At 39.9% G+C, this 13,912-nt stretch overlaps 1 protein-coding gene across 1 annotated transcript in view; it reads left to right on the forward strand.

Moving 5' to 3' along the window:
- Nucleotides 1–13,912, forward strand: part of Ndc80 (NDC80 kinetochore complex component) — a 60,332-nt gene that overhangs the window by 23,407 nt on the left and 23,013 nt on the right. Inside the window, exons 12-13 of the mRNA XM_008834610.3 lie at nucleotides 1,766–1,918; nucleotides 2,350–2,439. Of these exons, the coding sequence (XP_008832832.1) occupies nucleotides 1,766–1,918; nucleotides 2,350–2,439 (243 nt within the window). The remainder of the gene's footprint in view (nucleotides 1–1,765; nucleotides 1,919–2,349; nucleotides 2,440–13,912) is intronic.

Consider the following 13,912-nt stretch of genomic DNA (forward strand, 5'->3'; position numbering starts at 1 on the left):
AGCCCCCCCTCAAAAACAAAAATCTGTATCTTACATTCCTATGTATGTGGTTCTGTAAAATGAGCAGTGTAGTATAAGCAGTAAGTAGACACTTGGCCATGCCTTAGTCATCTTCCTGATCCTTGTAGGTAAGCTCTGTCCCCGTGTATAAAGGAGTGGAAATACATTTATAAGAAATGGCGGTTGGAGTATACCTTAGTGGTAGAGCACATGCTTAACATATTCAAGATACCGTGTTCAATCTCCAATACCAAAAAAAAAAAAAAAAAAAGATAAAGCCTGTGGTGAAGAGCCCAAAGTCTTTAACATAGAACTTGGCAAACCTAGGATTTAGCTATGGACTTGCTCCTGTCTCCGTATGTTATCTGAGTCATCTAACCTCTCATAGCCTTCACTTGCTCCTTTAGAAATGAAGTATGGTTCGACTACATCAGTGAATCTCCAGAGTTACTTTGGTGTACCTTATCTCTGAAACACTAAGAAAGGGAAGGTTATAAATCTCTGGACTTGGCAAGCGCTGAGCCTACCAAACGAAAATTAGTTATTCTATAAAGAATAACAAATTTATTTGGATGAACAAGCTGAAAGAAAAAAAAAGTCTTGGAAGTAGGTGAGCAGTGGCCTGGGAAGGGGCCAGACTCAGGCCATGGACAGTGAAAAAAGCTGGGCGTGCTGGGTACCTGAGTGCTGACTCAGAGCAATATTAAAGAATGGCAGCAGAGTGCCAAAGATCCCTCGAAATACTACATTTATAACTTTCTGGATTGAATTTTCATTCCACGTGTCCACTCTGGTAGTAGCCTTCCAACGCTCTTTTGAAATAAACATTGCAGCTGCATCTAGATTTATCAGAAGTGTTCACTGTGGGAATTGATATGAGAAGAAGATATTAGAGGCACCTGCTGCACATGTTAGCTCTCCCTGTACTTGGGTGCGATAAAGTGCATGAACTCTTGAAAGTTATTTTCATTAGACTAAAAATGGGAAAACAGAGCAGGAAAAACTTCTAAGGCCATTTCATGTAGAAATAACCAGACGTACCTCCGTGGTCCTAGAGAGCTGCTGTATTACAGTATAACAATGAAGGAGGGAGGGAAAATAGAGGAAAAGGGGGAACACACCAGGCTCTTTTGGAGGCAGGGATGGAATGATCTGCCTTCATAGAGTTCACATGCATGTAATGAGAGTGAACAAATACATGACATAGCGATGAATGCTACAAAGACATGTGAAAGTAAGGTTTAGGAAATGGGCTGGATTAGAGAGAAAGCCTTTCTGATAGCACAATTCAAAGACAGCCCCGAGGAGAGGAGCAAAGGGGAACTGTTACTAAAATTCTTTCCAGTGTATTTTGATAACATTTTGAAACATTATAAATGATTCCAGGTATTTTAGATAAGTAGCTTTCTAATTTGTGTAGTATTAAATTTAAGTTTTGGTTTTGTTTCATATTTCTGACTGGGTTTGAAAAAGTGAGAAAATTTAAGTTAATAACTAAATGTGGTCTTACTCTAAATTATATCAAATAGGAGAACAGTGGTATATTACTTATCAACCAATTACAGCCTTGTTCTACAAATTATTGCAAATGAAACCTTTCATTTGTATATTTTTAAACTACCATCCTTCTAAAAATTACTAAATTACCAAACTACCAAAAATAAGTATAACATTTTGTATAAAATTACAGAAATGCCAGTTGAAAAACACATGGAATAGGCCTGCTTTATTTTTAAATTTTCTTTTTGTGTTCTCTCCTTACCAGATTGAAACACAGTTAGCAGAGTATCACAAATTGGCTAGAAAATTAAAGCTTATCCCTAAAGGTGCTGAGAATTCCAAAGGTTATGACTTTGAAATTAAATTTAATCCTGAAGCTGGTGCCAACTGCCTTGTCAAATACAGAGCTCAAGTTTATGTAAGTATACTTGTCGGAAGCTCAGTTTGTCCTATCCATGACCCAGGACTAAACTAACACATGAAACACTGCGCCCCTTTCTCTGCCTTCTTGGTAATGGAAATCTGCCTCATACCTAACTCTTCAAGTTATAAAGCGTTTTCCTTTCTACCTACTTCATTTCAACTGTCCAATAAGAAATTTGGGCATCAGGACTCTCCAGACAAATCCAGCTTGACCTTTGTCAAGGCATGGTGACATACACCTGGAATCTCCGCACTTACAAAGCTGTGCGCAGGAGAATGGAAGCTGAGAATAACCTCGTCGAAGATGTATTAGATTTAAAATGTCATGACTTTATTTTTTCTCCCAAACTGACTTGTATCACAGTATATACATGACTCATGGGATAATTAAATGCCATGTCACCCACACCTTTATGTATTTTATAGGTACCTCTCAAAGAACTCTTGAATGAAACTGAAGAAGAAATTAATAAAGCTCTAAATAAAAAAATGGGTTTGGAGGACACTTTAGAACAGGTAAGTAATAAAATGTATTTGCTAAAAGCAAAGATAAGATTTTTAAAACCTAAGATAAAATGTAATTTATGGTTTCTGAGTGCTGAGAGATTGATTTTTTTTTTTTAATGAGAAAATGGAACTTAGATATAACCTTGACAGATATATTTAAAGTAACTCACTAAACATCTGAGGGTTCACTCTTTTTTTTAATGTGTATGAGTGTATTGTCTGCATTTGTGCAAGTGCACACATGTCATGCAGTGTTCACGGAGGTTAAAAGAGGGCGTTAGAACCCCTGGAAATGGAGCTATGGACAATTGTTAGCCACCGTGTGAATGCTGGGACTAGAACCCAGGTGCTCTACAATAGTACCCAGTACTCTTTTTAACTGCTGAGTCATCTTTCCAGCCCCCCCATCCTTTTTTTGATAGACTTGCTTTTTTTAAAAAAGTATTGCCTGCATGTAGGCAAGTGCACCTGTGTCATACAGTGGCCCCAGAGGACAGAACAGGCTGTTGGATCTCCTGGAACTGGAGTTATGGACAATTGTTAGCTGCCATGTGGGTGCTGGGTTTCAAACCTGGGTCTTCTACAAGAATATTGTCCTAGTTTGTTTCTTTATTGCTATAACAAAACACTCTGACCACTACCAACTTGGGGAGGAAAGGATTTATTTATCTTACATCTCCCAAGTCACAGTTCATCAGGGAGCCCAAGGTAGGAACTTGGGGCAAGAACCTGGAGGCAGGAGCTGGAGCACAGGCCATGGAGGAACACTGCTTACTGGCTTGCTCCCCTGGCCCCTGCTCAGCCTGCTTTCTTATGCAACACAGGCCCACCTTCCCGGTGGTGGCACCACCCACAGTGGGCTGGGCCCTCCCACATCACTCGCCAATCAAGAAGATGCCCCCATGGACATGGCCACAGGCCAGTCCAATGAAGGCAATTCCCAAACTGAGGCTCCCTCAACCCAGGTGTGTCAGTTTGACACTAAAGCTGTCCAGCACAAACAGCCAGTGTTCTTAATGGCTTAGCCATCTCTCTAGCCCCCTAAACTTGCTTCTTTAACTTGACATAAAAAATTTTTTTATATTCAAATGGATTTGCAGTGGGTTCCTTAAAAGTTGGTATACATCATTTGTGGTTAGACGTTAACCACCTGGGATCAGTGATGAAGTTTCTTTCTTCTAAATGTTTCATTCTGACCATAGAATTTTAAGAGAACTTAAATGCCTATAGAGGCCCATTTTTCACCTGGATGTGTCAACTCAGGCCTGTAGTCTCAGAATTCATGAGGCTGAGACAGGAGGTTTGCCACAGATTGTAAACAAGCCTGGCCTATAATGAGACCTTGTCTTAAAAAAAAGTTTCAAAAAGTTCTGCTTCTCCGATCCATGAAACATGGTGCCATCCTTAGCCCTCAGAGACTGCTGCTCTTGTATTCTGTAACCATTAACATCCATACTAATTCATTAAGAAAACAAACTACTCAGATTCACTCAAAATGTGTGGTTTACATCATTCCAAACAATGAATGGAAGTCCTGAGGTAATTCTACCCTTTAAGAACTGTTCAGGCTACAATTTCAAGGTATAAAATGAAATCCTACCTTTCTCAAAATAGAAACTTAATTGTTCTCATCTAGAAACAAAACATGACATTTCATAAACATCCTAACAACCCACAGAAAGATATTTTTAATGTTAACAAATTCAATGAAGTCTGACTTTCTAGGCTGCAGATGTGGGTGGCTCAGTAATAGAGAATTTCTCTAGCATGTGCCCTGAGTTCAATTCCCATTCACACAAAGGACCTACTTTAGAAAGACTTTTTCAACTTCTCAGTGAAATGGAGGCTGTGTGCTGCCTTGAACCTGCAATTCCAAGGCTTTGAAAACACAGGCCAGCCTGGATTACATAGTAGTATGACTGTGTCTCAAAAAAGCAAAGGCAAGAAATTTTAAAATGAAAAATATACTATGTTTAGAGATGGTACAGTTTGGTTTGAATTATAAAGAAATACAGTATAAACAAAAATATTATTTTAAAAAGTTGATGAACTAAGCTGAGTGCAGTGATGCATACCTGGAATCTCAGTTTGTGACAAAAAGGCAGGAGGATCAAGAGTTGAAAAATATCTTGGGCTACATAGCAAGTTCAAGGCTAGCCTGGGTTGCATAAGAACCTGTCTCAAGAAAAACAAATAACAAAAATAATGATGAGCAGAGCTGGAGATGGCTCAGCAGTTAAGAGCACTCACTACTCTTGCAGATGACCTAGGTTCAGGTCCCAGAACCCACATGGCGACTAACAACCATCTATACTCCAGTTCCAGGGGATCCAATGCCCTCTACTGTCTTCTATGGGTATTGCATGACACAGGTGCACTTAAATACATGCAAGCATAGCACTCATACACATAAAATAAAAATAAATTTGCCAGGTGTGGTGGCACACGCCTTTAATCCCAGCACTTGGGAGGTAGAGGCAGGCCTTTGTGAGTTCAAGGCCAGCCTGGTCTACATAGTGAGTTCCAGGACAGCTGGGGCTACAAGGAGACCCTGTCTCAAAAAGACCAAAAAAAAAACCAACAAAAAAATAAATTTAATAATAATGGTGAGCTAGCCAGGTATGGTAGCACACCTTTAGCCCCAGCACTATGGAGGAAGATGCAAGAGGATCTCTGAGTTCAAGATGTCTGACCTATATAGTGAGTCAGCCAGAGTACATAGTGTGAGACCCTATCTCATTTAAAAAAAAAAAACCTTTGTGAGTTGGACATGGTGATACATGGCAGTAGACCCAGCACTCTAGAAGCTGAGACAGGAGAATCTTGAGTAAATCCAGTTAAGTCTGGGTTACATAGCAAAGTCAAGCCCCGCCTACCGTATGTAGAAAGACCCTGTCTCAAAAAAAAAAAAAAAAAAAATGATAAAAATAGATTAAAACATGAACATAAAAATCTCAAAATTGACTCAAACTGAAAAGTAAAAATAAGTCACCAGAAATTTTCAAGAAAAGGATTAGCTCTGTAAAAAGACTGGCTTTACAATTAAGTATTTTCAAACACTAAATACCTGATGATTTTTATGACATGGAAATTGCCACAGAGCATAAAGAGATAAAATTCTTATAAGACTAGTACCACAACCTAACATAGAGATCACAAAAATAAAATTAAACCAATCACACTGACGTATAAAATGTAATGCTTAAATAGTTTTTTTAAAATAATTTCATACATGCATATAAGGTGTTTTGATCAAATCCATGCCCACTCCCTTCCCTCCAACTCCTCCCCTAAAATCTTTTAAGGATTAGATACAAGCTTCCAAATACTTTTGACATTTTTGGCCTTGTTTTTTTTAATTTTTACAAAAACTTTATTGAGAATTTCATACATGCATATAAGATATTTTGATCCAATCCATGCCCACTTCCTCCCCTTTGCTACTGCCCCCTCTGAAGAGGTAACTCTAAAATCTTTTAAGGATTAAATAAAAGCTCCTAAGTACTTTTGATATTTTTGCCTTTGGAATGAAGTATGTTGCTATGAGGTCCAAGGACATTTTGACTTTTAGCTGAGAAACTGGATACTTTACTTTGGGGTCTTTTTACACTAACTGCCTAGCCAATACCTACCTCCTATTCTTATCACACTGTTCTTTGGAGGTTACCAACTTGCGGATAGGGAATCGGGATGCAGCCCGCTCTGGCTTCTTCCATGCTGAACAGGACGCAGGGTGAGGCAATTGGGGTACCCCTTCAGTGGGTCTATCTAAAAGACTCCCAAATTGCATAACTCTTATCTGTAGTGGGAAAAGAAAGTCCTTGACTGGTGAATAGGTGATGTGAAGGAGAAGTAAAGGCAAAAGTAATTAGCATTACAAGTTCTAGACAGAAAACTAGAAAAAAGTCAGAAATGTTCATATGAGAGTCCACTGGAATTTCTTTATGGGAGCTTCCAAAAGCATCCCTCTATTGGGTTCTCCTCATTTTTCTTTTGTCTTCCAAGGCTGGACTTGAGAATGATGGATTTAAGATTTGCTTTCAGGCATTTTGATAGCTGTTGGAGTGGTTAGAATTAGTGTCAGTTCCCTCTCAAATGCTTCTAGATAGGGGGAGAAAACAAATTTGGCCATCATTTTAGAACAATAGTGGGTTGTTTTCCCTTAGCTACAGGTGGGCACTACAGTATTGCAGACCAAGATTTGAAGACATATCTGAGCAGCACTTTCTGATTAGGAACAAAATCAGCAATGAGAAATAATTGTGTAAATAACTTTTTATATGGATTTAAGCCTAATGTCTGAGAAGTGTAATCCCTTGAACTCTTAAATATACTGATCACTTTACTCTTTGGTTATACTTTCCTTTTGGGTGTTTAAGACCATACAGTTGGCCCAAATAAATCAATTTATTTTTACACTTAAGGTTGTTTGAGGATCTGTTCCTCGGGGGTCATTTTAACTTTGAGGGCCCCTGGCTCCTTTTACCAGTTGCATCTATGTGAAGATAAGTAAAAGGTCCTGCTCGATCATGGCTGGCTTCACTTGGAAGCATGGAGGAAATGTTTCCTCTGTGTTGACCCTCCTCTTTGTAGCCTGGACACTGATTCAAGTCCATCTTGTGGGGTCTCCATGGCCTCCCTGAACAAGAGGATAGGTGACTCACCACAGTTACAGGGCATTTTGAGAGATGTTCCATAGTTCCCTGGAACCTTCCCCTGGAACTTAGTCAACCTTGGAGGGTAAGGGGCAAAAACTGTCCTTTAAGTCCCTCTGACCAGATTAGTATAGGCCTAACAGTATGGCTGTTAAACATCCAATAAGGTTAGTTCCACCAGTCTGGTAGTAACATCTTTTACATTCTCATTGTCTTTTTTTAAATAATTGCCAGATATAATAACCTTAACAAATTTTCCATCTGTTGTGAGAATTCTTTTCCTGGGGCTACTTAGCAATGCTTATTTCCTTTCAAGGATCTAGTGTCAAACCAATGTTTGATTAAGGTTTTACTGGGGAGCCAATGAATTTACTGAGATAACTGAGTGGTTGCTGAGGTATATCAGTGACCTCGGGTATGCACACTGGAAAACCTTTAGTGAGCATGGGTCAAGCCCTCTCTTCCTAACCTTCTCCAGACTGTATACTTTAACCCTCCCTAAATCCAGGAGACTTTGTGTGATTAGGACCAAATTACATACTACAAAAAGTGGGTGGATACTCCAGTGAGGGTCCAACGACCCTGCTTTTGACCCTGCTTAGCCCTCCTTTAATGGAGAAGCACAACCATCAACAAGCCCAATTGTGACGATACTTAGCAATCAGGCACAGCTGAAGTCATGATGATGGTAGTTATTTCATGCAGAAGAGACTGCTGTACAGCATCACCTTATTAAAAGGACATGGAATTTAAAAGAATTGGTGCAAGGATCCACATAAGAGGGAGAACATACATCGTTTGTTTTTCTGAGTCTGTTACTTCACTTAGTGTAACAGCTTCTAGATACATCCATTTACCTGCAAATTTCATGATTTCATCTTTCTCTTTACTGCTGAATAGAACTCCATTGTGTAAATATGCCACATTTTTGTTATACACTCATCAGTTGAGGGGCACTTATGTTGCTTCCATCTCTTAGCTATTGTGAAAAGAGCAGCAACAAACATGGTTGTACAAGTGTCTCTACAGTAGGATGAGTCCTTTGGGTATATGCCAAGGAGTGGTATAACCAGGTCATAGGGTAGGTTCAGTTTGAGTTTTTTAAGCATTCTCCACATTGTTTTCCATAAAGGTAGCACAAGTTTGCAATCCCAACAACATCGAATGAGCGTTCCCCTTTCTCCACATCCTCACCAGCATTTGGTATCATTTGTTCTCTTGATCCTAGCCAGTCTGATTAGGCTAAGGTAATACCTTAGGGTGGTTTTAATTTGCATTTTCCTAATTACTAACGATGTTGAACACTTTTTGAGATGTTTCTTAGCCATCTTTATTTCTTCCTTTGAGAACTCTCTGTTTAGATCTTTAGCCGATCTTTTAATTGGGTCATTTGGTTTCTCGATTCTTTGTTTTTTGAGTTCTTTATATATTCTGGATGTTTAAACCTCTGTCAGATGTGTCACTGGTGAAGATTTGTTAGCATTCTGAGGGTTTTCTCTTCACTTTTGTTGTTTCTTTTGCTGTACAGAAGCTTTTTAGTTTAATGAGGTCCCGCTTGTTGATTGCTGACCTTAATTCTTGAGCAACTTCTGTCCGATTTGGAAAATCCTTTCCTACGCCTATATCTTGTAAATTACTGCCAATATTTTCTTCTAATAGTTTCAGGATTTCCAGCTTCACATTGAGGTCTTTGATCCACTTGGAGTTGACTTTTGTGCAAGGTGAAAGATAAGGATCTGTTTACATTCTTCTACAGGTGGAGATCCAGTTTTGCCAACACCATTTGTTGAAGATGCTATCTTTCCTCCATTGTGTTTTCTTGGCACCTTTGTCAAATATCAGGTGGCTGAAATTCCATGTACTTGGGTTTGGGTCGTCAATGATGTTCCATTGATCTGTGTGTCTGTTTTTGTGCCAGTACCATGTTGTTTTTATGACTATGGCTCTGTAGTATACTTTGCGATCTGGTATAGTAGTCCCCCCAGCATTGCTCCTTGTGCACAGGGTTATTTTGTCTATCTGGGGTCTTTTGTGCTTCCATACGAATTTAAGGATGGTTTTTTTCTAATTCTGTGAAGTATGTCACGGGGATTTTGATTGGAATTGCATTGAATCTATATATTGCTTTTGGTAGAATGGTCATTTTCACAGTGTTAATTCCTCCAATCCATGAGCATGGGAGGCCCTTCCATCTCCTGGAGTCTTCCTAAATCTCTTTCTTTGATGATTTAAAATTTTCATGGTAGAGATTTTTGGTGTCTTTGGTCAGATTTATTCCAAGATTTTTTTTTTTTTTTTTTTTTTTTGCAGCAATTGTGAATGGGTGCATTTCCCTGTGTTCTTTCTCCAATTGCTTGTTATTGGTATATAGGAAAACTACTAATTTTTTGTAAATTGATTTTATAACTTGCCACTATACTGAAAGTGTTGATCAGTTCTAGGAATTTTCTGGTGGAACTTTTGGGATCTCTTAGGTATAGTATCAGATCGTCTTCAAAAAGTGATAGTTTGACCTCTTCTTTTCCAATTAGTACTCCTTTAATTGCCTTCTCCTATCTTACTGCTCTAGCAAGAGTTTCAAGCACTGTGTTAAAAAGGAGTGGAGATGGTGGACATCCTTGTGTGGTTCCTGAATTTAATGTGAATGCTTCCAGTTTTTTTCCATTTAGAATGATGCTGGCTATGGGTTTGTTGAATATAGCTTTAATTATGTTGAGATATGTTCCCTCCAGTCCAATACCCTCTAGGACTTTGAACATAAATGCATGCTGAATTTTGTCAAAAGCCTTTTCTGCATGTATTGAGATGTCGATGTGGTTTTGTCTTTGAGTCCATTTATGTGATTTATGACATTTATTGACTTCGTATATTGAACCATCCCTTCATCTCTGGAATAAAGCCTACTTGATTATGGTTATATTAGTCACTTTTCTGTTGCTGTGATAGAGACACTGACCCAAGCAATTCATAGAAGGAAGAGTTTATTTGACCTTATGGTTCCAGAGGAATTACAGTCCATCATGGCAGGGAGGCATGGTGGCTGGAGCAGGAGCAGCAGAAACTAAGCTCTCACATCATCATGCAGGCACAGGAAGCAAGAGGGCGACTGGAGATCCAGCAAAGCTTAAGGACTCTCTAAGCCCACCCCCAGTGACATGCTTCCTCCAGGATAGCCACAACTTCCAAAATCTCCCCAAACAGTGCCACCATGTGGGACATTTTCATTCAAACCATCACATTCCGCCCCCTGGCACCCATAGGCTCATGACCATATAAAATGCAAAATGCATTTAGTCCAACTATAAAAGGCCCTGTAGTCATAATCAGTCTCGATACTATTCAGAGGTCCACAGTCCAAAGTCTATTCTGAGACTCAGGTAAATACTGAACTGTAAGCCTCTATAAAATCAAAAGACAAATTACATACTCCCAATATACAGTGGAACCGAATACACATTACATTCCAAAAGGGAGGAATGGAGGCATAGTAAGGAAATACCAGACCAAAATAAGACCGAAAACCAGCAGGGCAAACACCAAATCCAGTAGCTCCACGTCCAACTTCTGGAACTTAACTTCCAAAGGGCTTAGGTGGCTCAGCCTCTCTAGCTTTGCTGCATGCAACACCCATCTCTTTCTTGTACTGGTACCACTCCCTGTATGCAGGTCTTGGCAGATGCCTCACAGCTCTGGCACCATAAACATCTTCTTGGGGGTCTCTGTTGCCAACCAGGCTTCACCTTCACAACTTCATGGAATGGCCTGTCAGGGCCTTCTCTAGGCAGGGACACACCTGCTGCATGCTGCCTGGCCTCAGCAGCTCTCTGAAACTGCAGAGGAAGAACTGATGACCCCTTCACTCTTGCATCTTTCATGCCTTGAAAGCCAGCACCGGGTGAACGACATTGCCAAGTTTGACTGCAAGTTTGGGATGGACTCCATCCTGCTTTATCCATTTTAGAAGCTTTTGTCTTCAGTGGTCCCTGTAGCATTTTCCTTTCACAAGTTGGAGGCTTAACTGGGTGTGGTCTTGCCCTGGAGGCACTCTCTCCATTGTTTAAGTCTGAATAATGAATCTCTAGGCCCCTCCTTAATCACTTTAATCTCCTTATCAATGGGATCCTCTCCATCACATGCCAGGGCTCCAACATTAATCTTCCTAGTGCTCTTTTTCAATCTATCCCGTACATTCTGTATTTCTTTCTGCCCCATTTGCTCTTTTTCACTGTAAATCTGTATAATATTTACCATTAATAGCCATGCCACCATTTCTACATTGTGCTGTCTTGACATTTCTTCCACCAGAGAAATTAGTGCATTGCTTTTAAACTTAGCCTCAGGCAAGCTTTTAGGTTGAGGGCAGACTCCAGCCAGACTCTTTGCCAGAATATCCCAAGTGCTTCTCAAGTCCTTATTTCCCTCTGGAACTGCATTGTTCTCAGAACTACTATCTTCCAGGAGCCTACTAGAATGACCTGTTAAGCTCTGCTTACTGCAATCAACTGCTTTTCTAGCCCAAACTTCCAAAGTCTTCCACATTTTTCCAAAACTCCACATGGTCAGGTTCTTCACAGTCAATACCCCACTCTCAGTACCAATTACTGTATTAGTCACTTTTCTCTTGCTGTGATAGAGACACTGACCCAAGCAATTCATAGACGGAAGAGTTTATTTGAACTTACGGTTCCAGAGGAATTACAGTCCATCATGGCAGGGAGGCATAGTGGCTGGAGGTGGCTGGAGCAGGAGTAGCAGAAGGTAAGCTCTCATATCATCATGCAGGCACAGGAAGCAAGAGGGCAACTGGAGATCTGGCAAAGCTTAAGGACTCTCTAAGTCCACCCCCAGTGAAGTGCTTCCTCCAGGGTAGCCACAACTTCTAAAATCTCCCCAAACGGTGCCACCATGTGGGGACAAAATGTCCAAATACTTGGAGCCTATTTGGGACATTTTCATTCAAACTATCACAGTGGTGAATGATTTTTTTGATGTGTGTCTGTATGCGGTTTGCAAGTATTTTGTTGAGAATTTTTGCATCTATATTCATTAAGGATATGGGTCTACAGTTTTCTTTCTTGGTTGTGTCTTCATCTGGTTTGGGTATTGGAGTGATGCTGGCTTCATGGATAGAGTTTGGGAGTTCTCCCTCTGTTTCTATCATTTTGAATAATATAAGTAGTATTGGTTGGAGGTCTTCTTTAAATGTCTGGTAGAATTCTGCTGTAAATCTGGGCCTGGGCTTTTTTAATTGGGAGGCTTTATATTACTGTTTCAATTTCCTTATGTTATTGGTCTGTTTAAACTGTTGATCTCCTCTTGGTTTAACTTTGGTGGTTCCCATGATTTTAGATATCCATCCATTTCTTTTAGATTTTCAAATTTAGTAGTGTATAGGTTTTTTAAATATTCCCTTATTGGGCTGGAGAGATGGCTCAGCAGTTAAGAATACTGGTTGTTCTTGCAGAAGACCCAGGTTCAAATCCAAGCACCCACATGGCAGCTAACAGCTGTCGTTAACTACAGTTCCAGGGGATCTGACGGCCTCTTCAGACCTCAACAGGCATTGCACAACACAGGTGCACTTTCCTACATGCAGGCAATACACGCATACACATAAAATAAAAATAATAAAGCATGGGCTGGAGAGATGGCTCAGCAGTTAAGAACACTGGTTATTCTTGCAGAAGACCCAGGTTTGAATCCCAGCACCCACATGGCAGCTAACAACTGTCAGTAACTCCAGTTTCAGGGGCTCCAACGGCCTCTTCTGACCTCCACAGGCATTGCACAACATGGGTGCACTCACCTACATGCAGACAATACATGCATACACATAAAATAAAAATAATAAATTTTAAAAAAAAAATTTAAATATTCCCTTATAGTGGTCTGTATATTTTGGGTATCTGTTGTGATGTTTCCCATTTCATCTCTGATTTTATTGATTTGGATTTGCTCTTTCTTTCTTTTGGTCACATGGGCTTAGGTCATTTATTTGGGCTCTTTCTAATTTTTTAATGTAGGCACTCAGAGCTATAAAATTCCCTCTTAGGACTGCTTCTAAAGTGTCCCAGAGGTCGTGTTGTGTTGTATTGTCCTTTTCGTTGAAGTCCGGGAATTCTTTTTGGGCTCTTTCTATAATTTTTTTTTTTTTGGTCTTTTTGAGACAGGGTCTCCCTGTAGCCTCAACTGTCCTGGAACTATGTGGGCCAGGCTGGCCTCAAACTCACAGAGATCCACCTGCCTCTGACTTCCAAGTGCTGGGATTAAGGCGTGCACCACCATGCCCATCTCTAATTTTTTCATGTAGGCACTTAGAGCTGTAAACTTTCCTTTTATAATTTTTTTTTTTTTGGTCTTTTTGAGACAGGGTCTCCCTGTAGCCTCAACTGTCCTGGAACTATGTGGGCCAGGCTGGCCTCAAACTCACAGAGATCCACCTGCCTCTGACTTCCAAGTGCTGGGATTAAGGCGTGCACCACCATGCCCATCTCTAATTTTTTCATGTAGGCACTTAGAGCTGTAAACTTTCCTTTTAGGACTGCTTTTAAAGTATCCCAGGGGTTGTGTTGTGTTGTATTATCCTTTTCGTTGAATTCCAGGAATTCTTTTATTTCTCTCTTAATTTCTCCTTTGACCACTCATTATTTAGGAGTGTGTTGTTTAATCACCATGAATTCATGTAGTGACTAGGACTTTGTCTATTGTTGATTTTGAGCTTTAGTGCATTGTAGTCAGATAGAATGCATGAATTCTTTTTTTTTTTTTTTTTTTTTTTTTTTTTGGGTTTTTTTTTTGGCCCTGTATTTGGTTGTTTTTTGAAAAAA

The sequence above is a fragment of the Nannospalax galili genome, unplaced genomic scaffold (genome assembly GCF_000622305.1).
Source record: "Nannospalax galili isolate Female #2095 unplaced genomic scaffold, S.galili_v1.0 scaffold155, whole genome shotgun sequence".
NCBI lineage: Eukaryota > Metazoa > Chordata > Mammalia > Rodentia > Spalacidae > Nannospalax > Nannospalax galili.